Source organism: Brachyhypopomus gauderio, unplaced genomic scaffold, assembly GCF_052324685.1.
Source record: "Brachyhypopomus gauderio isolate BG-103 unplaced genomic scaffold, BGAUD_0.2 sc80, whole genome shotgun sequence".
Lineage (NCBI taxonomy): Eukaryota > Metazoa > Chordata > Actinopteri > Gymnotiformes > Hypopomidae > Brachyhypopomus > Brachyhypopomus gauderio.
In genome coordinates this window covers 990,403-1,017,516 of record NW_027506901.1, presented here as the reverse complement: position 1 = coordinate 1,017,516, position 27,114 = coordinate 990,403, and the positions used below count along the sequence as shown (strand labels likewise).

The following is a 27,114-nucleotide window of genomic DNA, read 5'->3' as shown; positions in this document are numbered from 1 at the left end:
TCACACTAGTTTGTGGTAATGAGGAAAACAATTGTTCAGTGAGTCCTTATGACTGTGGTCAACTCCAGGCCCCACCCCTTTAGTTATGCTGACGCTGCTGCGGAGCGTTTCTTTCTAAATTATAATAACTATTTACGTACTATTCGTAACTTTTTGCCTTCCTAGACCATTTTCACAAGTAGTACTTCCACAGACAAGACGAGCTGTTGACTATTCCGGCCACAGACCGCCACAAGACTATCTGTTCATACAAGTCTGCTAGCATAAGTCCTTAAAATCGGCTAAACGCTAAACAGAATGTGGCATGTTTAGCTTCGACCCTTTCGCCACCGACAGTAATAGCGATAGTATTTGTGAGAGGTGCCAGTTAGTTACTTCTCTCGTGGCGAAAGTGGAAAGTTTAGAGCGCCACGTCCAGTCATTATTAAGGGATAGAGAGCAAGAGTCAGTAATAGCTGTGGACGTGCCAGGGAGAACTAGTGCCTCCGCAACTCCGGTATTAGAGCCCTCACAGCGGGGCGCATGAGTGACGTCTTGGCTGCATAGTTGAAGAGCAAGGGCTACAGCTAATGCTAACGCCAGCACAACAGACAGACAAACCCAATTCAGGGTTTGTGCTTGAAGTCCTTGAAAATGCTTGAATTTTATGGTTAAATTTTCCAGATTTAAAAAAGTGCTGGAATTTTGGCAAAAGTACTTGAAATACAGTTAATTTCAGGCATTTTCATTTCACAACATATAGCTGTCTGACTGAATTGTTCACTTGTATTACGTTACAAATATAGAAGTTACAAATATATAAAATTGTATCACCACTGGTAATTCCAGCGGAAAACTTGAGAGAATGTGAAGTCGTTAAGACCGTGCTTTTTTAAAATGAACTACCACTAAATAAAATATATGGTAGTATGGTAGTTAAAGAGAGAGAGAGAGAGAGAGAGAGTGTGTGTGTGTGTGTGTGTTTACCAGGTCTTTAAAGAGTGTGTGTGTGTTTGTGTGTTTACCAGGTCTTTAAAGAGTGTGTGTGTGTGTGTGTGTTTACCAGGTCTTTAAAGAGTGTGTGTGTGTGTGTGTGTGGGTGTGTTTACCAGGTCTTTAAAGAGTGTGTGTGTGTGTGTGTGTTTACCAGGTCTTTAAAGAGTGTGTGTGTGTGTGTGTGTGTGTGTGTATGTGTGTGTGTGTGTGGGTGTGTGTGTGTGTGTGTGTGTGTTTACCAGGTCTTTAAAGAGTGCTTTCATCTGTTTTGCCTCATCCTGAAGTCGGAATGCCAGCCTCCTCCTCATCTTGAGTGACGTGCAGATGATCCGCCCCCTCATGACAGCGCGCACATACTCCACCACCACGCGCCTGTGCACCTCGTTCACAAGTGTCTGTCAGTGAAACCAAACAAGCACTGCAGCTCCTACACACAGTGGTACGCAAAGTATTCAGATCCCTTTACATTTTTGAGTTCATTTTATTCTCATTAATGTACACTCAGCACCCCATATTGACAGAAAAAAACAGAAATGTAGAATGTTTTGCTAATTTATTAAAAAAGAAAAACTGAAATATCACATGGTCATAAGTATTCAGACCCTTTTGAGCTAGTACAGCCATGAGTCTTCTTGGGAATGATGCAACAAGTTTTTCACACCTGGGTTTGGGGATCCTCTGACATTGTCTCCAGTTCCGTCAGGTTGGATGGTGAACATTGGTGGACAGCCATATTCAGATGCTCAATTGAGTTTAGGTCAGGGCTCTGGTTGGGCCAGTCAAGAATGGTCAGAGAGTTGTTCTGAAGCTACTCCTGTGTTATTTTATCTGTGTTGGAAGGTGAACCTTCGGCCCATCTGAGGTCCACAGCTCTATGGAAGAGGTTTTCTTCCATGATATCTCTATTTGGCCGCATTCATCTTGCCTTCAATTGCAACCAGTCGTCCTGTCCCTGCAGCTGAGAAACACCCCAATAGCATGATGCTACCACCACCCTGTTTTAGTTTTGGATCGTATTTGTCAGGTGATCAGCAGTGCCTGGTTTTCTCCACACATATCGCTCTGAATGAACAACAAAAGTTCAATTTTCGCCTCATCAGACCAAAGAATCTTATTTCTTATAGTCTGGAAGTCTTTCATGTGTTTTTTGGCAAATTCTATGCAGGCTTTCATATGTCTCTCCTATGTCTGCCATAAAGCCTGTCTGGTGGAGGCTGCAGTGAGAGTGACTTGTGGAACTTCCTCCAAATTCTACAAAATTCTTTTGTAATCTTGGCCAGATCTGTGCCACAATTCTGTCTGAGCTCCTGGGGCAGTTCCTTCAACCTCAATATAGACAGGTGTGTGCCTTTCCTAATCAAGTGCAATCAGTTTACTTAAACACAAGACTCCAATGAAGGAGTATAACCATCTCAAGGAGGATCAGAAGAAATGGACAGCATGTGAGTTAAATATGAGTGTCAAAGCAAATGGGTCTGAATATTTATGGCCATGTGATATTTTGGTTTTTCTTTTTTAACAAATTTGCAAAAATTTCTAAATTTCTGTTTTTTTCTGTCAAGATGGGGTGCTGAGTGTACATTAATGAGAAATAAAATGAACCTTTTTGATTTTAGCAAATGGCTGCAATTAATCAAAGAGTGAAAATGAGTAAAAAGAGTGAAAGAGTGAATGTATTACAGGGTTAGGGTAAGATGGACAGATGGATGGATGGATGGATGGATGGATGGATGGACGCATAGTGTTAGGAACACAGGACTGGGGTTAGGATTAGATTAGGGTTAGGAACACAGGACTGGGGTTAGGGTTAGATTAGGGTTAGGAACTCAGGACTGGGGTTAGGGTTAGGAACACAGGACTGAGGTTAGGGTTAAATTAGAGTTAGGAACACAGGACTGGGGTTAGGGTTAGGAACACAGGACTGAGGTTAGGGTTAAATTAGAGTTAGGAACACAGGACTGGGGTTAGGGTTAAATTAGAGTTAGGAACACAGGATTGGGGTTAGGGTTAAATTAGAGTTAGGAACACAGGACTGGGGTTAGGGTTAGATTAGGGTTAGGAACACAGGACTGATCTTTCATCAGTGAATGGAGTTCAGGAGAAACATTCAGAATTGTTTAAAGTCATCTGCATAGACCAAGTACAATCAGTGTGAATCATGTGATTGCTATGTTGATTATTGAAATGAACTTGAAACTGAAATGTGTTTCTGTCTTTCCTGTCTGTGTGAGCTGTTTGTTTGGCTGTGTGTGTGTTGTACCTGATAGGGAGGACAGTCCATCCTGCGAAACTTCTTAAAATGGAATTTGATGGCTGCCTCAATGTTGTCATAGGCCTCACAGTTACTCAGCCATTTCCTCCTGAGCAGCTTGTCAAAGAATGGCTGTAAGGCAGAGAAAAAGCACAGTTTACACACACTCCATGTATGTGTGTATAGGCATGTATCTGGCCTACCAGGCAAAAGTAAGTGATCATATGGGTGTTTAAGTTATATAAGTGATTATATGTGTCTATACGTTATACAAGTGCTTATATGTGTGTATACTTTATGTAAGTGGTTATATGTGTATATAAGTTATATAAGAGGTTATATGTATGTATATGTTATAAAAGTGGTTATATGTGTGTATACCGAGGTTATAATAGTTTTGGATTTTTCATTATAGTTTAGTTTTTATTTAATTGTGACTTTTTTTCTAATTCAGTTACTAGTTTTAGCTTAGTTTTCATTAGTTCTAGTATTAGTTTTAGTTTTTTATACTTTGGGTTATTTGTCAGGTGCAGGATTCAAAAAGTTCAAAGTAAATATTGTGTAATAAAAACTCATCAAAAGATACCATTAAAAAAAATGAATTCAATTACTGTTGAACAACCAACAGTCCACAATATAGAAGCCTTAAGTGCAAAATGTGTAATATTGCTGCTGAAAATTGCCAGACTAGGACAGACATGAATATAGGAGCGTAACCCTATTTTGGTTCGTGTGAAAAGCCAAACTTTTTGAAGGCAATCGAGTCACACAGTCATGTTGACATCCAGTCTCAACACATTAACTAGTGCATCCTCACGCTTGAGGTTTTCCTGCATATTAACTAACAGCAGCTATTTGATCACTGGTGAAGACGGTCCATTATGCTTCTCCTTCCCGGTGCTACCCAGCCAGGATGGTGCTTCTCTTTCGGCGGAGCTACTCAGAGGCTAGCTTGTCAAGGTACTGACAGTTAGCCCTCTTGTGTGAGCTTTGAGATTCGTAGGGTTTTTCCTCTTGAGAACTACTCCATATATTTTATCCCCTTTTCCCACTACAAGACATGTAATCTTTCTCATAGTCATATAAAGAAATCACATACAGGACTCGCCGTTTTCTCCCAACTTTTGTTGTTGTAATTTTACAGGTTAGCATGGTGAGCAGGAGCTCTAAACACGAGACGTGACGGACCATGAGGTGCCGTACGCTTCTGCCAGCTAATACAAAACTTCTAGTCCACTAGACTTATAAATACATTGACAAACACAAAAACGAAGGGTATCCTATCTATAATTTCAGAACATTTTAGTTTTCTAAACATGTAATATAGTTACAGTTAGTTATCGTGTTTTTCTTTTAATTACCGTTATTATTTATTTCAGTTAACAAAAATGTTTTTTCAATATCAGTTTTCGGTTTTTCGTTCATTTTCGTTAACAATTATAACCTTGGTGTATACATTATATACGTGTAGCCATACTGGTCATGCAGTGTATCTTACCCGGATATTTTCAAACAGCCTGTCAGTGAGAACGTGTACACACTGACTGATGATGCGTTCAAGTGATGACTGGGCGTACTGGGAAGAGTCTTCACTTCCCAGGGGATCACACCGTCTACAGCACTCCACAAAACTCCTTCACACACACACACACACACACACACGCACATAACATAGGCACACACAGGTATATGCATGCATACATATTTTCATTAATCAATAGTTCCTTTTATAACACAAATGTCATCATTTTCAGTATTCTGTGGTTTGGACATGGGATTTGTTTGTGTGGTGTATAATTGTGTGTGACTACTTGTATGACAGTTTTGTGTAGTTGAGTGGATATGTAATTGTGTAGCTGAGACAGATTCGAAACACACAATTAAAACATAAACCAGATAAATCCGTCATATCCTGCTTTCTCCCACCCTAACTCTAACATTAACCCCTTACCAGAGATGCTCACAAGTAATTTTTTGCAAGTCCAAGTCAAGTCTCAAGTCTTTGGTCTCAAGTCCAAGTAAAGTCCCAAATATTTGAGTGACACTTTTTTTGCTTTACAGAATTCAGAAAACCTGTAGATCAGGGATGGGCAACTGGCGGCCCTCACTCAATGCGGCCCGCAAATAGATAAATAATAATTTAATAATTAAAAGAAAAAAAACAATAGAGCAGGACTTTTTTGTTCTTGTCACGTAGGGCTACGCCCCCCTCTCCCGTGTCGGTGTTGTTCCTTGCCCGGTTATCCCGCCCTGCGTGTCTGTTGCCCTGGTTTCCCTCTGTCTGCCACGCACATGTCGTCATTGTGTTCAGTTTTGTCTAGTTTAGTCCTGTGTACTTGTATCTCTGTGTTTCGCCCGTTGTCGGTTATTTGTGGTTTGTTCGGTTTTGTGGATTATCTGTCATCGCTGTTCTGGTATTTTCTGTCTCCGTTGTGTTTCTCCGTTGTGAATGGCTCTCCTGTTACGACTCCTGCCTGTCCTGTTGACCACTTGGACGGCTCTCCCGTTTTGACCCGTGCCTGTACAAACGACTTCGCCCATGGAATTCCCCTTATTAAATCTCGCTCTTCTCAGCGTTTGTGTCCGCCTCCTCGCTCCGCAGCGCGCTACGCATTACAGTACTTTGATATGAAGGAGTTAAAATTCCTTTTTGCACTTTTTTATTAAGCAAATGTTTTGTCTTTGTTGCTTATTAAGGACATGTTAATGCATGTATGTTGGTGCAATAATCATACAGATCTGAATTCATTTAAAATGTGTTCTTATTGAGAATAATTTGTAGTGTCTTTCATATCCAATTATTTGAAGTGCGTGGTCATGTGGCCCTCCAATAATAGTGCTGAAAATATTTTGGCCCTCTTTATCATGGACGTTGACCATCCCTGCTGTAGATGAACAAGGATGTCTATTTTGAATAGTAATTAGGCTTCTCAAATTTATTCATTTGTAATGTATACCAAATTAGCCTTCATAAACAAATTAGTCAGACATGAATAGCTTAAAATACTGCACGTTACACCTTATTTTTATCTGAATGTAGAGGCCAAAACATTATATAAAATGCCTCTCCTTTTAAAAATATCCAGTCAATACCTAGCTAACTGTGTAAACATTAGGTTGTTATAATTAACACACTAACTGTGACGCTAAGCTTGTTTGTAGCAGATGCTAATAACCTTTCAGGCAGTGACTAACCTTTCCGGGTGGGTTTTCAAGTGGCGAATAAAATTAGATGTGGTGGAACCAGCGTCCTGTATTTTTATGCCACACGCTGCAGTTTGCTGCTCTTTTATTTGCTACTTGTGCAAAGTTTTGGACGCAAAACTTATTATGAATGGTGGAACAGAAGCGAGCGTCCTCACCAGCGCCACCATGATCGCGATGTTTTGTGGCGCGCATTTGTGTCACGTGACCTTACATCAGCAGGAAGTGAAAAGCATACAGACAGGAGGAGGAGAGATTGTCAAATGAAACACAAAAGAACATTACAAATTAAAGATTGTTCACGAGTCTCAAATCACGAGTCCAAGTCGAGTTGGAAGTCTTTTGAATGCAAGTCTAAGTCGAGTCTGAAGTCACTGTATATGCAACTTAAGTGCGACTCGAGTACGAGTCCCAAACTCAAGTCCCCATCTCTGCCCCTAACCCCAACCATAACCATAACCCTAACGATTAAAATTGATGTCTCTTCTGATTAATATGATGAGAAATTGCTCCGGTACTATTAAACAATTTCATGTAGTTACTGAACTAGCTACTCACCCAGCTAACCTTTCATCTAACTAGCTACTCACCCAGCTAACCTTTCATCCAACTAGCTACTCGCCCAGCTAACCTTTCATCTAACCTGTTACTCACCCAGCTAACCTTTCATCTAACCTGCTACTCACCCAGATAACCTTTCATCTAACTAGCTACTCGCCCAGCTAACCTTTCATCTAACCTGTTACTCACCCAGCTAACCTTTCATCTAACCTGCTACTCACCCAGCTAACCTTTCATCTAACCTGCTACTCACCCAGCTAACCTTTCATCTAACCTGATACTCAGGGTTCTCAAGTTTTGGATTCATGTCAGAGTGTGAGAGTTGTTGACGGGGGGGGTTGGTGGGTGGCGTACGTAAGTTGTTGAGCGGGGGGGGTTGTATATCGCGATCGATCGCCAGTGGAGGGCGACATAGATTTTTTTTTCTCGCCGTGTGAAATCGGAAGTGTGGCGTGTGAGCGTGTGAAGACGGTCAAATGCGTGTGTCACACGCTCAATGCGTGAGACTTGAGAGCCCTGCTGATACTCACCCAGCTAACCTTTCATCTAACTAGCTACTCACCCAGCTAACCTTTCATCTAACCTGCTACTCACCCAGCTAACCTTTCATCTAACTAGCTACTCACCCAGCTAACCTTTCATCTAACTAGCTACTCACCCAGCTAACCTTTCATCCAACTAGCTACTCACCCAGCTAACCTTTCATCCAACTAGCTACTCACCCAGCTAACCTTTCATCTAACTAGCTACTCACCCAGCTAACCTTTCATCACCACTGGCAGTGACTGCATGACCTCCTGAGTCATGCGTAACTCCATGCTGGGTGAACCTCTCCTGTCTCTGCAGTGTGTAGTTGTGTGGTTGTGTAGCTGAATAATTAATTAGTTGTGTAGTTGTATAGTGGTATAGCTGTATAGTTGTGTGGTCTACCTGAAGGGGGGGACACAGTTAGCCAGCGTGATGGTTCGAGAGACGTAACCATCGGACCAATCCTGGAATGCTGCTTGAGTCTCATGGAACATTTCTGCTTTTCTCTGGAAACTAAACATAACCAGAAACAGACACACAAAAGTAAAAAATGTGTAAAATGCACACAAGTAATGACTCCGCCCATAATTGTGAGGTGTGACCTCACCTGTGGAGGAAGTGTGCGAAGGCGCTCAGAGTGCAGCGAGCCACTCGTGTTCCTAGAGGTTGACTGACACCTGTGGACCGGTCCAGATCCACCTTCAGTCTCTATACACACACACACACACACACACACACACACACACAGACAGACATACAGGTAACACACACACACACACAGTTACATGGATAACACATACAAGTAACACATACAGTTATACAGTCTCTCTCTATCACACACACACACAGTTATACAGGTCACACACACACAGTCATATGGATAATACACAGACAGTTATTCGGGTAGCACACAGTCATACGGGTAACACACAGTTATGGGGTAACACACATAGTTATATGGGTAACACACCCACACAGTTATAGGGGTAACACAGTCATACAGGTAATACACACACATTCACATGGGTGACACACACAATTATATGGGTACACACACAATTATATACAGTTATAGAGTTAATGGTGGACATTTTTTCCAATTACAAAATATCCTCACCCATAAAAAATATATAATGCTGTTGTATCACCTATCGCCACTGGCAAGTTAAATAATTATATTACTCGCAAATTAATATTTATGGTCGCGATTGCGACCATGTTAGTCACAGTCTGGAGCCCTGCACACAAAATGTGTATATGTCTGTGTGTTTTACCTGCATGTATGTGCGTGCATGTTATCTGTATGACTGTATGTGTTTGTGTTACCCTTTATGAATATGTGTATGTGTGTTACCTGTATGACTGTGTGTGTGTGTGCTACCTGTATGCCTGTGTGTGTGTTACCTGTATGAATATGTATATGTGTGTTACCTGTATGACTGTGTGTGTGTTACCTGTATGAATATGTATATGTGTGTTACCTGTATGACTGCGTGTGTATTACCTGTATGACTGAACGTGCTAAGCCCGATTGGTACTCTTCAATGTGTAGTGTCTGTGTCCACCTCTTCTCCTCATCTTCCAGAACCTGAGACAGTTCTGTGTTTACTTTATCCTACACTCAAACATGCATGCACATACAGTCATACAGGAACACACATATACACAGTCATACAACTAACACACATAAATACACAACAACAATATGTGTTTTGGCTGTGTACACACGACACAGCTGTTATTCGTGGACATAAAGGGGAATTTCAGTGAGCTGTTCAGGCCAGTGTGTCAAGAGGATCCAGAGAGAGAGAGAGAGAGAGAGAGAGAGAGAGGGACAGTGTGCTTGTGCGCAGGTATGTGTGTGTATACCGTGATAATGTCAATACACTCCTGTTCCAATCTGTTGATGACATCAGCAGGTAGCAGTGGTGGAAGAGCAGCGCAATCGATAGAGCCCATCGCCCCTATTGTGGCCAGGACATCCCTGCAACACACCCCTACATTCAGTCTCAATGGTACAGTCTATAGAGACCATCGCCCCTATTGTGGCCAGGACATCCCTGCAACACACCCCTACATTCAGTCTCAATGGTACAGTCTATAGAGACCATCGCCCCTATTGTGGCCAGGACATCCCTGCAACACACCCCTACATTCAGTCTCAATGGTACAGTCTATAGAGCCCATCGCCCCTATTGTGGCCAGGACATCCCTGCAACACACCCCTACATTCAGTCTCAATGGTACAGTCTATAGAGCCCATCGCCCCTATTGTGGCAAGGACATCCCTGCAACACACCCCTACATTCAGTCTCAATGGTACAGTCTATAGAGACCATCGCCCCTATTGTGGCCAGGACATCCCTGCAACACACCCCTACATTCAGTCTCAATGGTACAGTCTATAGAGCCCATCGCCCCTATTGTGGCCAGGACATCCCTGCAACACACCCCTACATTCAGTCTCAATGGTACAGTCTATAGAGACCATCGCCCCTATTGTGGCCAGGACATCCCTGCAACACACCCCTACATTCAGTCTCAATGGTACAGTCTATAGAGCCCATCGCCCCTATTGTGGCCAGGACATCCCTGCAACACACCCCTACATTCAGTCTCAATGGTACAGTCTATAGAGCCCATCGCCCCTATTGTGGCAAGGACATCCCTGCAACACACCCCTACATTCAGTCTCAATGGTACAGTCTATAGAGCCCATCGCCCCTATTGTGGCAAGGACATCCCTGCAACACACCCCTACATTCAGTCTCAATGGTACAGTCTATAGAGACCATCGCCCCTATTGTGGCCAGGACATCCCTGCAACACACCCCTACATTCAGTCTCAATGGTACAGTCTATAGAGCCCATCGCCCCTATTGTGGCAAGGACATCCCTGCAACACACCCCTACATTCAGTCTCAATGGTACAGTCTATAGAGACCATCGCCCCTATTGTGGCCAGGACATCCCTGCAACACACCCCTACATTCAGTCTCAATGGTACAGTCTATAGAGCCCATCGCCCCTATTGTGGCCAGGACATCCCTGCAACACACCCCTACATTCAGTCTCAATGGTACAGTCTATAGAGCCCATCGCCCCTATTGTGGCCAGGACATCCCTGCAACACACCCCTACATTCAGTCTCAATGGTACAGTCTATAGAGCCCATCGCCCCTATTGTGGCCAGGACATCCCTGCAACACACCCCTACATTCAGTCTCAATTGTACAGTCTATAGAGCCCATCGCCCCTATTGTGGCCAGGACATCCCTGCAACACACCCCTACATTCAGTCTCAATGGTACAGTCTATAGAGCCCATCGCCCCTATTGTGGCCAGGACATCCCTGCAACACACCCCTACATTCAGTCTCAATGGTACAGTCTATAGAACCCTATTGTGGCCAGGACATCCCTGCAACACACCCCTACATTCAGTCTCAATGGTACAGTCTATAGAGCCCATCGCCCCTATTGTGGACAGGACATCCCTGAAACACACCCCTACATTCAGTCTCAATGGTACAGTCTATAGAACCCTATTGTGGCCAGGACATCCCTGCAACACACCCCTACATTCAGTCTCAATGGTACAATCTATAGAGCCCATCGCCCCTATTGTGGCCAGGACATCCCTTCAACACACCCCTACATTCAGTCTCAATGTTACAGTCTATAGAGCCCATCGCCCCTATTGTGGCCAGGACATCCCTGCAACACACCCCTACATTCAGTCTCAATGGTACAGTCTATAGAGCCCATCGCCCCTATTGTGGCCAGGACATCCCTGCAACACACCCCTACATTCAGTCTCAATGGTACAGTCTATAGAGCCCATCGCCCCTATTGTGGCCAGGACATCCCTGCAACACACCCCTACATTCAGTCTCAATGGTACAGTCTATAGAGCCCATCGCCCCTATTGTGGCCACTTCTAATCAATCTAAAAAACTCTCTAACCTTCCTCTTGTGTTGGCTTTCTGCTACCATCTCTATGTTATCTATGTTAACGGGTCTTTGAGACCCAAACCCAAATTATTTATCATCCATTTTGTTTCTTACCTTGGTTACATTGATAGGCTTCCTTGTCCATGAAAGTTTTGGTTTTAAAATGTTTCTGTTGACAGCATACACAACAGTACACACAACTCTAAACTGATTTGGCCTTACATGTCTGGAAATTTCTGCCTTTCCTTGTTTGTGAAAAAGGCCATTACAGAAACCCCTAACTGAAGATCACATGGTTGGAGGAAGAGCTGGCTGTGGGCTGCTGGTATATAGTGTGTTTATGATTTCAATTTTGCCAATTATTGTTTTCTAATTATACTTTGTTTAAATATAATATCCTGACAGAGTCAAAAAGTCTTGATGCAATGAACAAATTTATGTAGTACTTATGCATTTAAAACCTACAAATGCTAACACTAGAGAAAGGCTAACCAATCGAAACAAACTCTAATCAATCTAAACCAGCGGGCCCCCTGTTGGTCGCCCCCGTTCACAGTTCGTCTTGTTGCATTGTGTTCGTTCCCTCAGGTGGGCGGGGCCTATGATCCGCCTCACCTGACGGTCGTTTGTTTGTCTATATATGTCTTGTCTTTGTACCAGTTGACTGCTGGTCATTGTATCCTTAATTTGGATCTTGTCACAGGTTTTTGGTTTGCTCACTTTATTCATTAAAATCTCCCTTTTCCCTGAGACTTGACGTGATCGCTTCCATTGTATTTCATACTCCCTGCCCGTCACAAACAAACACTAATCAAGCTAAAGAAACTCTAATCAAGCATCTAAACAAACTAATCACGCATCTAAACAAAGTAAGCAATAACCAGAATGTCCTGATGCTAGTTTTGTTCGCTAATGCTTAATTTTACCATGCGGGCAGGTAAGGCTATACTGTATATGCAGTGCGCTATGAGACGTTACTGGGTGTGGTCATACTCCGTGTTCATTTACAGGTGAGCAAATATTCTGGGTTTAATTTTGTCGTATTCATTTTGTTTTGTTTTATGACGAGGGGATTGACCACTAAGTGTTAGCAAGTTTTTCAGAATAAAACATGCAGTCGCGGTAATCCTCAAGTTGAACTATAAGACGGGATGATTGTGTCTACTGCGATGTTGTTATTGATGTAATTGCTCGAATGGTGCTATTTGAGAGCTCACTGCATCACGCATATAAGCAAATGTATATTGAGTATTATGCATTGATATTCGCAGCAGAATAGACCATACACTGCTGCGAGAAAGGCTATAACTGCGCAGTATGAGACGTTACTGGGTGTGGTCATACTCTGTGTTCGTTTACAGACCATTTACTGCTGCAAAACGACATTAAAGAGAAGCCTGTCACCCACAACCTGGTGTCTGTCGTGACTGGGGATGGGGACGTGGACCATAGGTCACATCCGAATCTAAACAAACTCTAATCAATCATCTAAACAAACTCTAATCAATCATCTAACCAAACTCTAATCAATCATTTAAACAAACTCTAATCAATCATCTAAACAAACTCTAATCAATCATCTAAACAAACTAATCAAGCATCTAAACAAACTCTAGTCAATCATCTAAACAAACTCTAATCAAGCATCTAAACAAACTCTAATCAATCATCTAAACAAATTCTAAACTAATGCAGAGGGAAAATAAAACAATTTGTTAATATGTATAATTATGTACAGGACAGAGTGTGTGTGTGTGTGTGTGTGTGTGTGTGTGTGTGTGCGCGCGTGTGTGTGTGTGTGTGTGTGTGTGTGTGTGTGTGTGTGTGTGTGTGTGTGTGTGTGTGTGTGTGTGTGTACAATATGTGAACGCACCTGTTATAGATGTTGTAGACCCAATCCAGCAGTGAGTAGATGTCAGTGATGTGTACAGGGCCTGTTGTTATGGCTTTAAGACGTGTGGCCACAGCTGAGTGGTAACTGTGCATGTACACCTGAAACCCAGCAAACTCCCCTGGGTACACGGCCACCACGTTCCTCCGAACAGCATCCATGTCCTCCACAACCCGCACCCTCAGCCTCTCCAAGAACATGGCTAGATGCCCTGCGGCCACACCCCCTGGCTGAGGCAGTGACCAGTCAGCAGCCTCTCTTACTGCCTCCGCCCACTTTTGCCTTAGCTTCCTGGGCCGCTTGCTGAACCGAACCCCCTCGTGCAGGTCAGAGTGATCTTCCCCATGGAGCTGCTGGTTCTGGTGCTGCGGCCCAGACTGGGTCTCCTGGTGCAGCGTCCAAATGTGGTCTGCATGTTCTTCCTGCTGGATGACAAGGACAACAAGTCCAAGCTGCGGTCCAGCACAGGGTTGCCGTAGCGACTCTCGCACAACATCCCACATTTCTCTCTGCAGCGCTTCATACAGCAACTCCACATCTTTGGCCTTCCGAAGACCTGCGTCCAGGGCACTTGGAGCTTCCTCACCAAACAGGCCCCCCACCAGGGGGCGCCACAGTGAAGAGATGGGAGGAGGAGTGGTTATGACATTGGGTGTGGTTGTAGTGGGTGTGGTTGTGGTGGGTGTGGTTGCGGTGGGTGTGGTTGTGGTGGGTGTGGTCTGTGTAAGGAGTGCTGGGTCCAGGGCACACTCTCTCTCCAGCTCTTGGATATGGGCATCAGCAAGCAGGAAGTCTCTTTGATTCACCAGCTGTAGAATTTCAAGCACTGAAAGAAAGATTGTGTCATGATCAGATTGTCGTTTTTAAAAGGTCAATGGGGTGAAGGTTATTTACTCAGAGCTGTGTGTAGGTGGCTATATTAACCTTCTCTGTCATGGCCACAGTTTCTGATAAGCTGAAAAACACTCAAAAAAAGTCCTGGGACCTCTAACTACACTCTCCACCTCTCTCTGCCTCTCACTCTCCCTCTCTCTAGCCCCCCAGCTGTGACGTAGCTGTGTTTACAATTGTAAAGCGCCTTGGGCATCCTGATAAGGCGCTATATAAATTGAAACATTCATTCATTCATTCACCAGAGTGTGTGTGTGTGTGTTTTCTACCCCCCTCACCTGACAGTGGTTCCCTGCGTTTGGGAGGCAGGTCTTCCTCTTCTCCTCCCTTCTCGGCTTCCTGTGAGTTAGTGAGCGATTCTCGTTTCAGCTTGCTCAGACTGTGCAGAAGTGAAGGTCGGCGGTGAGGATCACCATCCTGATCGTCCTCATCATCCTCACTGTTCAGATCTCCCATAGTAACACTCTCTTTAGGCTCACTTTTTATTTTACGCCCTGCCAGTCTGCCGAGAAACATGGAGACAGAGACAGAGAGACAGAAACACAGACAAAGGGGGGTGGCAGAGAATTACTTATGTTTGAGAATCTGATTAGACTGTTTAGGTTATTTTAAGCCAAGGGGGACTGCAAAGTAACTTCTTTTAGCAGGTTGGCAAAAATGGAGCATCCAGACAGATAACTCCACACACTTTACTGTTAATGACTGTAACTCCAGACACACTTTACTGTTAATGACTAACTCCAGACAAACTTTACTGTTAATGACTGTAATTCCAGACAAACTTTATTGTGAATGACTAACTCCAAACAAATTTTACTATTAATTACTGTAACTCCAAACAAACTTTACTGTTAACAACTGTAATGCCAGACAAACTTTACTGTTAATGACTGTAACTCCAGACACAATTTACTGTGAGTGACTAACTACAGACAAACATTACTATTAATTACTGTAGCTCCAGACAAACTTTACTGTTAACAATTGTAATGCCAGACACACTTTACTGTGAGCAGTGATGTCAGTAACGCGTTACTTAGTAACGCGTTACTCTAATCTTACCACTTTTTTTGGTAACGAGTAATATAACGCGCTACTATTTCCAGTCCAGTAATCAGATTAAAGTTACTTATCCAAGTAACTGTGCGTTACTATTTTTATTTTCTCTAGTAAAAATATATATTTTTGCTTTCTTCTTGGCTCAGTTCTACTTTTGCGTCTGACCGTAGCGCTCGACTCCGCACGCTGCGCGCGACCCCGTGAGAGCGCGAGCACGTTTTACAAGTCATTTTTTGCAGTGTCCTCCCGTAACAATGTGTGGTAGTATAAAGAAACACCCCTCAAAAACAGGGGAAGGAACATTTACCTGAAGAACTTTAATGTTGCACTGTGTTCCACGTTTGAAAAGTGCTGGAATTTTGACTAACGTCGCCTACTTTAAAATGCTTGAAATTGTAATGGTATTTCGTTTCACAAGCTGTCTGACTGAACAGACAGACTGGGGGGGGGGGGGGGGGGGGGGGCGACTGCACGCGCCAGGGTTGCGTTATCAATAAAGTTTCCCTCCTCGGGATTTTTGGATTAAGCAGTTTCTGCCTCGGTTACCGAAAATTTTGCTGCTGAATGTAACTACTAAAGTAACTTGTAATCTAACGTAGTTACTTTTAAAATCAAGTAATATGTAACGTAACTAAGTTACTTTTAAAAGGAGTAATCAGTAATCAGTAATCCGATTACTTTCTCAAGGTAACTTAGCCATCACTGACTGTGAGTGACTAACTCCAGACAAACTTTACTGTTAATGACTGTAACTCCAGACAAACTTTACTGTGTGTGACTAACTCCAGACAAACGTTATTGTTAATGACTGTAACTCCAGACACACTTTACTGTGAGTGACTAACTCCGGACAAACTTTATTTTGAGTGACTAACTCCGGACATTCCTCGTGTCTGTTCCCTGTTCCTCGTGTCCCGGTTAATCCCACCTTGCTTGTCTGCTACCATAGTTTCCCTCTGTCTGCCACGCCCATGTTGTCATTGTCTTCACCTGTGTCTAGTCTAGTTCTGTGTATTTATATCCCTGTGTCTCCCTAGCCCGTTGTCGTTTGTTCTGTTCATTTGCTCCGTCGGTATTTGCCTATATGCTCCGCGATCCTTGTTATTTGATTTCGTAAGTATTGTTCCTGTTCCATTATTCATTCCTTCTAGTGTTCTCCCCGTTGCCCTGTTCGTTCTCTTTGTGTGTCTGATCATGCCGATCTACTTGTCAAACCTGGATGGCTCACCTGTTACGACCCCTGCCTGTTATTACGACTATGATTATGGAATTCCCTCTAATAAATCTCGCTCTCCTCAGCGTTTGTGTCCGCCTCCTTGTTCCGCAGCGCAAGCTGCGTTACACAGCAAATTATTTGGAAAAAAAATATATATTTTGGGTTTGAAAACTGTTTATGTGTGTTGTGAGTATTTCACTTTCTCTCTGCACTTTTGTATGGAAATAAACATAGAATCCCATGAATATGAGGTCAGTGCTTGCTTTCGAGATGTGTTTATGACATTATGAATGTTGTGTGTCATTTTGCTGGAGATTTAAGGCATTTTGCATTTTGTGTGAGCAATTGTGGGTTTTGTGTGTAGAGTTTTGAAAAATAGACACAGATCTTGGAAAATGTGTACAGTTGTAAAAAACTGTAATAGTTTTTGTGGCTGTAAATGCAGATACGTGTGTGACTGTATCTCTAGATGTTCTTGTGTGTCCTGAATGACTCCATAAGAGTTCTACACTGGCAGGGTCAGCGGACATTTCATTGTGTGGATCCTGTGAAACAATTTGCTGCATATTATAAATAAACAAGGAATGTGTGTGTGCATGTGTTTGTGTGTGTGTGTGTGTGTGTGTGTGTGTGTGTGTGTGTGTGTGTGTGTGTGTGTGTGTGTGTGTGTGTGTGTGTGTGTGTGTGTGTTTGTGTGTGTGTGTGTGTGGTTATTCTCTCTTCATGCTGCCCTCTTCGATAAACAATGTGATGGTATTAATAGGCACACTCTTTCCACTTTGTGCTACTACACATGCTTTCTGCTAAAAACCTAACACACACAAACACACACACACACACACACACACACACACACACACACACACAGGGTGTACACATATAGACCCAAGGTTTTATGTGCTAAGTGTTATCTCTGTTATATACCCAGGATTAGGGTTATATATATATATATATATATATATATATATATATATATATATATATATATATATATATATATATGTGTGTGTGTGTGTGTGTGTGTGTGATATGCAGATATACACACATATGTGTGATATTCAGATATATATAAGATTATGACCAAAGACAAGCAGGACATGTAGGATGTACACTGGTACAAGCTGAATGCACTTACCCAGTCCTAACCCAGTCTAAACCAGTCCTAACACAGTCCTAACCCAGTCTAAACCAGTCCTAACCCAATCCTTAGGGATTTCATACTGAAAGAGATTTTTTTGGGTTTAATGTTTCAAAGCAGTCTGGAGTGTTCCAGCCACAGCACAGCATCAGATCCATAGAGGTTCATATATGCCACGCCCACACATATGCCTCGCCCATATACATGCCACGCCCACACATACCACACTCACATACATGGCACACCCACATATATGTCCCGCCCTCACATATGCTCTCTTACCTTAGCAGGGTCATAATTTCCTCAGATGCTCTTCGTTTATTTTTCTTCTTCTTTGTCTTCTCCTTCGCTGAAGAGGGCGTGGCTGGCAGGGTGGAGCTCCGTGTGGAGGGCATGGTTCCCCACACGTGTCGACCACTGAACCTCAGCCCCTTGCTGAGTTTGCCCAGGGTCTTCACAGGAGAGCAGCTGCACAGACGCTCCAGGGTCCCTCTCAGGGGTGAGCTGACCTTTGACCTATCCGTGAATTTTGACGCACCATGCAGTTCTGCGTTCACCTCATTCTCCAGCGCTTCCCCGTCCTGTGACGTGCACTGCTCATGCTCCCAACCCCTCCACAGCCCACCTGCTTCCTCTGTAGGGCGCAGTGCTGGCTCAGACTCTTCAAATGGGTTGAGGGTGGTCGGGGTCAGAATAAGCCCCAGGGTGTTGTGGGTATTCTGTAGATTAAGCTCACTATTGTCCAGGTACCTCTTGGACCTTCTGGGTAGTTTCTTGAGGACAGGCATTTTGGCTCTGAAGAGGATAACCCTGAAACAAAGTGGCCAACAGGTCGGTCAGAATGCATTAGAATATATATATATATACAGTTAGTTAGAGACTGAAAAGTCCGTCGTAAAGCAGTTTTCGTCATTAAGCGAGACCCTAGATTTAGATACGCTTTGATCGTAAATACAGTATAGAAAAAGACTAACAATGTTCTCATGCGTGCGTACAGTGTGAGAAAGAGCGATCGCGGAGACTCCGCTGCCTCAGCTTATCGTACACAACACTCCAACACTTCACAACACTCCACTGTGTTGCCACTGCTCCTCCGAAACATTTTTTAAAAGTCGGTCATAACTCCTGTCCGTCATTAACCAGACCCGTCGTATATATTCAATGATCACAAGAGATCAGTCAAGCAGCAACACTTAGAGACTGTACACTGGTTTCATGGAATAGGAAGCGGCCCTCACCTTCAGAATGTGAGATCCAGGTTGAGATGCAAAACACCCATGTATACATACAAGCAATGGCGAGGATGAGCTAATGAGGGAGTGCCTCAGACAGACGGGGGATGAGCTAATGAGGGAGTGCCTCAGACAGACGGGGGATGAGCTAATGAGGGAGTGCCTCAGACAGACGGGGATGAGCTAATGAGGGAGTGCCTCAGACAGACGGGGATGAGCTAATGAGGGAGTGCCTCAGACAGACGGGGATGAGCTAATGAGGGAGTGCCTCAGACAGACGGGGGATGAGCTAATGAGGGAGTGCCTCAGACAGACGGGGATGAGCTAATGAGGGAGTGCCTCAGACAGACGGGGATGAGCTAATGAGGGAGTGCCTCAGACAGACGGGGATGAGCTAATGAGGGAGTGCCTCAGACAGACGGGGATGAGCTAATGAGGGAGTGCCTCAGACAGACGGGGATGAGCTAATGAGGGAGTGCCTCAGACAGACGGGGGATGAGCTAATGAGGGAGTGCCTCAGACAGACGGGGGATGAGCTAATGAGGGAGTGCCTCAGACAGACGGGGATGAGCTAATGAGGGAGTGCCTCGGACAGACGGGGATGAGCTAATGAGGGAGTGCCTCAGACAGACGGGGATGAGCTAATGAGGGAGTGCTTCGGACAGACGGGGATGAGCTAATGAGGGAGTGCCTCAGACAGACAGGGGATGAGCTAATGAGGGAGTGCCTCAGACAGACGGGGATGAGCTAATGAGGGAGTGCCTCAGACAGACGGGGATGAGCTAATGAGGGAGTGCCTCGGACAGACGGGGGATGAGCTAATGAGGGAGTGCCTCAGACAGACGGGGGATGTGGTCACCATGGACCCAGAGCAGGAGGCATGACATGACAAGCCCGTCCCTGTAATGTACCAGAGAGCAGAGGTCACATAACAATCCTACCAATGATTGAAAATGATAGGACTTCATCCCAAGACCCAAGATGCAGACAAAGGATCATTTGAGACAATCCAGCACCTTGTAGCTAAGTTCAAGATGTTGGCAGGGAAAGGGAACAGAGAGACAACCAAGCAGCAGAGATCAAAAACAGGATCATGTAAGTATCATATAAGTTAGTTGGATTCCCCCAAATCCAAATGGGTGGAACCACAGAGAGTGGAGAAGATCCACAAGGCAAAGATCCTGTAGGACTTACACATCCAAACAGACAAGGTCCATAAAGACATGGATGGTGGAGTCTGGTGTGGATGAACTTGACTGGCCTGCACAGAGACCTGACCTCAACCCGACAGAACACCTTTGGGATGAATTAGAGCGGAGACTGAGAGCCAGGCCTTTTCGTCCAACATCAGTATGTGACCTCAGAAATGCGCTTCTGGAAGAGTGGTCAAAAATCCCCATAAACACACTCCTAAACCTTGTGCACAGTCTTCCTAGGAGAGTTGAAGCTGTTCTAGCTGCAAAGGGTGGACCAACATCATATTGAACCCTACAGATTAGGAATGGGATTTCACGTAAGCTCATATGTGAGTCATGGAAGGTGAGTGAATACTTTTGGGTGATATGGAGTATGTACATGTACACCTGTATTAACAACACCTGTACAACTGCATTGACAGACCCTGTACACCTGCATTAAAACCACCTGTACATCTGCATTAACAGACCCTGTACGCCTGTATTAACAAACCCTGTACACCTGTATTAACAAACCCTGTACACCTGTATTAACAGAACTTGTACACCTGTATTAACAGCACCTGTACACCTGCATTAACAGAACTTGTACACCTGTATGAACAGCACCTGTACACCTGTATTAACAAACCCTGTACCCTTGTATTAACAGACTTTGTACACCTGTATTAACAGACCCTGTACAAATGTATTAACAAACTTTGTACACCTGTATTAACAAACCCTGTACAAATGTATTAACAAACCCTGTACACCTGTATTAACAAACCCTGTACACCTGTATTAACAGACCTTGTACACCTGTATTAACAGACCCTGTACACCTGCATTAAAACCACCTGTACATCTGCATTAACAGACCCTGTATGCCTGTATTAACAAACCCTGTACACCTGTATTAACAGAACTTGTACACCTGTATTAACAGCACCACAGCACCTGTACACCTGTATTAACAAACCCTGTACAAATGTATTAACAAACCCTGTACACCTGTATTAACAAACCCTGTACACCTGTATTAACAGACCTTGTACACCTGTATTAACAGCACCTGTACACCTGCATTAACAGACCCTGTACACCTGCATTAACAGACCCGGTACACCTGTATTAACAGACCCTGTACACCTACTAATCCTATTAAGTAGAATTACTAAGTAGTAATTACCCAAGCACAATTATTAAATGGACTCACTAAACCAGTCTCACTTCCTACAAGGTAATGCATCATCTAACAGGGCACAAATCATGTTGAACTAGAGCCATAATATTGACAGTAAATTCGGTGCATTTCAGTGTCCTGTTCAGAACTGAATGTAAGAATGTACTGTACTGAATGTAAGAATGTACTGTACTGAATGTAAGAATGTACTGTACTGTACTGAATGTAAGAATGTACTGTACTGAATGTAAGAATGTACTGTACTGTACTGAATGTAAGAATGTACTGTACTGAATGTATCTGTGGGATGTGGAAGAACAGGAGACTCACAGATTGAAAATGCAGCTGACATGTCTGCAGCAGTTACATGATACTGTCATAACAACATGGAGCAGCGTCCATTATGAATGTCAGCACTTTGTGGAGTTAATGCTACTAGAGACTGTTCAGTACTGAGAGGTAATGAGGTCTTACCCTGTATTAGTATGTTCAGTACTGAGAGGTAATGAGGTCTTACCCTGTATTAGTATGATAGTGTAGAAAACTTGACTGTTGTTTATGATGATGTGTCAGAATTTAGTACTAAACCTGGAACTGTATGATCGTTGGTGTTTTGACCTGTGTGTGTGGCTGGATTTACCCCCTCATCTTGCCCTCCTGTGCCTCTACCCGGTTTCCTGTCCTCTGGTGCTGATATGGGGTTGTTTATTTGCCCTCTCACCTCACCCTTCTCCATAACCTCCTGCTCATGTGTCCTACACATGCCTCCGAGTCTGATTCATCATTTTACCACAATCCCGTATCTATATAATTGTCTATATAGTGTCAATTAATATAATGGTAACCAGGGACACAATCTAGGAGAATGTAAGTCAGCAACTACATAACCATGTAAAAACTTCACTTCACGCTCATTTATATCCTACTGCTTAAGCTAATACTTCTGTCAAAATAAAATGTGATTTTGAAAAAAAAGAGCTTTCTCTGCAGGATGTCCAGGCTCTTGCTTAGAGATAAGGTAAGGAGCACAGTCAGGAGAGGCTCTGAGTAGAATCGCTGCTCCTGCATGTAGAGAGGAGTCAGTTGAGGTGGTTTGGGCATCTGGTTCGGATGCCCCCTGGGTGCCTCCCTGGGGAGACACTCCAGGTATGTCCAACTGGGAGGAGACCCTGGGGACGACCCAGGACACGCTGGAGAGATTATATCTCTCAGCTGTCCTGGGAACACCTTGGTGTCCCCCCAGAAGAGCCAGAAGAGGGTGGCTGGGGAGAGAGAAACCTGGGCCTCTTTGATTAGGCTACTGCCCCTGCGACCCAGACCCGGATAAACGAATGATAATGGATGGATGGATGGAATAATATCAGGTATATGACGAATTTTGAGGCCATTCTTGCAACGATTGAAAATGGACTTGGCCAGTATTTGATGTAGTTGATGTATCAGTCAACATTTTATTTTTATATGGTTACATTACCTAATTATATAATAATGGCAATTTGCTCTTTTTCTAATATGTTGTCGTGTCATCATGCAGTCTAACAGTTAAACTGCTCTAACCGCCTTTAGCGTCTCTCAGAGCTGTATTTCCTGCTGCAGGTCTCATTGTTAACCGAATTCCTGTGCATTAAGCGCGCGGGTGGCGGCGCTACCAGCGGCACGAGTCCAAATGCGCGAGAATAGCTTCCTCTCGCCATCTCTCTTCCTCTCTCTATCTCTCTTCCTCTCGCCATCTCTCTTCCTCTCGCCATCTCTCTTCCTCTCTCTATCTCTCTTCCTCGAGCGTTCTCGGAACGCAGCGTATTCTCTTGACCCGGAAAAAACTGACCAGTCACCTGTTAAAAAAGCGCAAGCACACAGCTCCTGTGTTGCGGTAGCTACAATAAAAATAATGCATAAAAATAGAATGTGTCATCTGCTATCTCTCCACCTTAGATTAAGACTAGTACATAGGGTGTGCTCATACTGTCTTGTATTTGTCTCTGTCGCACATTGAGTGTTTTAATGCTCATCCTGTTAGATAAATTCAAAATGTAACTGAGCAAACACGTGATACAATCGCGTGAGCTACTAAGCGTGGAGGAGAGAGCGCGCGTTCACAGGAGAGAGCGCGCGTTCACAGCCATCTGCGTTATCGCTCTACAACTTGTTGACTCCAACCCAACGTGTAGCCCCACATGCTTTTCTAGCCGTCTTTTGATCTCATTATACCGAAGCAGTCCGTTTGAATCCCTATACTGAAATGATATGTCTGTAATAAGTTTTAAATAAACAAGAATGGTTCACGAACCAACAACATTCGTGTTTGACTGATGGTTTAGTGCCACCGTAAAAGCTGAACAACAGGCCTCAGCAAAACATTCTGCCCAGGACTTCATCACACTTCACTTGAAAATTCAGTTTGCACATACCTTGCCAAAGCAGAATGGGCAAATGCTCGTAAATCCATTTATTATAATAAATGCACCACGTAAAGATTGCTGTGTGCGTTCTTGAGCGCTGTGAATTAGCGTGACACTCCAAAAACACCTAACATCAATAAACCTTTGTCATTTATTAAAGTGCCATCCTAAACTGTAGTGTTTTCAGGGTGGACGAGGAGACGACGGTTCCCACACAAATCCGTCGTCCCACCTTATGAAGTGCCTGTATGAGTAGGTAAATGGCAGTGTTACCATGGCAGCAGGCTATGGCAATAAGATGTACTGTCAGACAGGACTACTTAACTGATGCGACTACTGGTTCACCTCAGGGGTGCGTGTTGTCCCCGTTATTATTCATCCTGTGCATTGATATCTGTAGGAGTGGTCATGAAAATCAGTAGGCCTATATTATAAAATTTGCAGATGATACAGTTCTGTTGTCTCGGCTCTCTGGTGAATATCAGGATAATGGTCCAGCTTTGCAGGAGTTTATAGATTGGTGTGATCGTTAGTGATGAATGTCTCGAAAACCAAGGAGATGATTATTGATTTTTCCAAGTTGCCACCTGTGAATTCTGATACCTATTTAAACAGATGAGCAATAGAGAGTTAGCACTTACAAATACTTGGGGACAATTCTTGATGATAAATTAAAATTTGAAGACAACACAGAGACTATTTTTTAAAAAAGGTCAGCAACGTATGTATTTTCTTAGGAAGCTAAAGCCTTTTTCTGTTGATACATCTGTGTTGTTTACATTCTATTGTTCCTTTATTGAGAATGTTGTTCAGGGCCGGAGTGGGACACTTTTTCAGCCCGGGAGTTTCATGCCCAAATCCGGCCCAAAATTATTTTCCCCTCCCAATCGGCCCAAACTAGAGACTGACATGAGCCGGCCCATCGGGAATCCTCCCGAATCTCCCGATTAGCCACTCCGGCTCTGGTGTTGTTTCATTTTCTTTTATCTGTTGGTTTCAGTCTCTGAGCTTAAAAAATAGAAAACGGTTGCAGTATTTAATATCTACGTATTCAAAAATTGTCGGACTTCCACTTAGATCTTTGAGTGCATTACACAAACAGTGAACACTGAAGAAAGGACGGTGTATTATTAACGATCCTTCACATGCTCTTCATTATGAGTTTGAACTTTTGCCTCATGGCTATAGGTATCGTTGTCCTAGATGTCGGACTGTTCGATGGAGAGTGACCTTTGTTCCCGAAGCCATTAGACTACTAAATGAATATTGATATTAATCTTTGGATACTGGACTCATCATTTGTGATTGGTATTCATATTTTTTATGTTTGTCTGTTTTTGTCTTGTGACGTTGTGCCCAATATTAATTGCCCCTCGGGGATAAATAAAGTTGATTCAAATTCAAAATTATACCTCAAGTTTAATTTTATATTCAGACATATTTAACTAAAATACATAGCTAAAATAGATACAAGACAACAGTAGCAATATTTCGTTTTTTTCCAGCTGTTTACAGGGAAAATCTCTACATGATTTATTTAAGATTGCTTATCTGGGTGTCTTTGTGATGGGTCCAAATCAGAATTAGAGCAAAAATAATAAAACGGAATGTTTTGAGGAAGTGCTGCTAGAAGAGGCACAGCATTACAAACCGTTTACAGATTTACATTTACATAAGCTGTAAAGAATCCCCCTTTATTTCTGAGATTTTCCATCTTTATAATTCAGGCATTAGCAGTAGTTGAAATGTAGCTATAGAATTAATATACATAATAAAGTAGGTACGTCCAAGAATATTACTAACGCTAACCTTAATCCTAATCCCCAGATCTTACTTGAGTGGTTCAGACAAACTAAACATTTATGGGTAGGTGTAGGGTTAATCCTAACCTTAAACATTTATGGGTAGGGCTAGTGTTATAGTTGGGGTTAACACTAACCTTAAACTTTTAGGGGTAGGATTAGCCTTAGGGTTAAAGTTGTGGTTAACAGGGATAAAGTGTGTACATAGATAAAGGATGTGTGTCTATTATACAGGGGGAAGTGTATACACAAATAAAGGATGTGTGTCTATTATACAGGGAAAAGTGTATAAACCCTGATCAGAACAGGATTACAGTCATCTAAGAGTTACCCAGGCAACTGTACTGTTCAGACCAGAACTACAGTGGCATAAAAAGAAATGACCATTTTGTATAGATCAAAGATCAGTGTCATTGTGTAACAGTCATTTAAGGAGTAACAGCAAACCTGTCCTCACACCTCATTGTATTAATCGATTTAATACACCTAATTACCAAGCCATTACAATCAGCACGACAATCAGTACTACAATCAGTACTACAATCAGTACTACTACAGCACTCACCTTACTGACCAACATGGGACATTTAGTCCTCAAAACATATTCATCAGATATCTCAAAAGGGATTCATCAGTTTAATAAGGGGTTAAGGGTTAGTTACTAAGCCAATCAATGGAGCTGGAGCCAATCACAGCATCTCTGGGCAAAGGCAGGTACACCATGGGCAGGTCACCAGTCCACCGCATGGCCAAAACACACACACACACACACACACACACACACACACACACACACACACACACACACACACACACACACACACACACACCTACAGACAATTTAGAGTGATCAATCAATCTACCATGCATGTCTTTGGACTGTGAGAGGAAACCAGAGTACCCGGAGAAAACCCACACAGAAGAGAACATGCAAACTGCGCACAGAGCAGCCCAGACCGAGAATCAAACCCACCTTGCTGTGAGGCAACAGTGCTAACCACCACACCACCATGCCACCCCATTGGTATACCTTGTTATCGTATATTTCTAAATATATATTTACTTCTAATTGGGATTCCTATACAAATGAGATAGGGTTAGGGGTAACAAAGGTTAGGGATTAAAGGTTAGGAGTTACCCTAAATCTAAAATATAAAACACACAGAGTAGTCTTAGAGTACAGAATACCAAAACCCTTAAGCCGCTATCATACCCATTATTAGGGTGCCCGCCAAAAACGAACTTCTGAATTTCACATGTGGTACCCTCTCAGTTTGTTATATGGCATGATAGTAAATCACTGTAATTTTTTCAAATTTTTTATTGAATATTTAAAGGTGGCTCAATGTGTATAAAGTTAACACATATTGGTTAATATACGATAGCTGCTAGTGCTGGGCAGTTAATGTTTACTTTATGTCTCATCAACCAATGTCAAATTATTAATGCACTATCATATATAATCACAACTCAAATTGTATTATTTTAAAGTGAATTCACAACTGCTTTAACTAAGTTTATGCTACAGCCAGTCCAAAGAATTATAAAATTCTCGCAGTCTGCGATGCTGTGCTGCTACTGCTAGTGCTGAATGTCATCTGCAACACTGCCAGGCTCTGCAAACAATGATTTCCTGGCGACGGGATATCTGGC

The 27,114-nt window shown here is 43.1% G+C and overlaps 1 protein-coding gene across 1 annotated transcript in view; it reads right to left on the bottom strand.

Annotated features, from left to right (window-relative positions):
• Window positions 1–27,114, bottom strand: part of exoc3l2a (exocyst complex component 3-like 2a) — a 37,003-nt gene that overhangs the window by 8,624 nt on the left and 1,265 nt on the right. The window contains exons 2-11 of the mRNA XM_076991013.1: window positions 17,950–18,477; window positions 14,533–14,756; window positions 13,346–14,189; window positions 9,389–9,503; window positions 9,024–9,134; window positions 8,127–8,227; window positions 7,922–8,032; window positions 4,725–4,860; window positions 3,236–3,358; window positions 1,215–1,370 (exon numbers count right to left, since the gene is read on the bottom strand). Of these exons, the coding sequence (XP_076847128.1) occupies window positions 1,215–1,370; window positions 3,236–3,358; window positions 4,725–4,860; window positions 7,922–8,032; window positions 8,127–8,227; window positions 9,024–9,134; window positions 9,389–9,503; window positions 13,346–14,189; window positions 14,533–14,756; window positions 17,950–18,455 (2,427 nt within the window). The 5' untranslated portion in view covers window positions 18,456–18,477. The remainder of the gene's footprint in view (window positions 1–1,214; window positions 1,371–3,235; window positions 3,359–4,724; window positions 4,861–7,921; window positions 8,033–8,126; window positions 8,228–9,023; window positions 9,135–9,388; window positions 9,504–13,345; window positions 14,190–14,532; window positions 14,757–17,949; window positions 18,478–27,114) is intronic.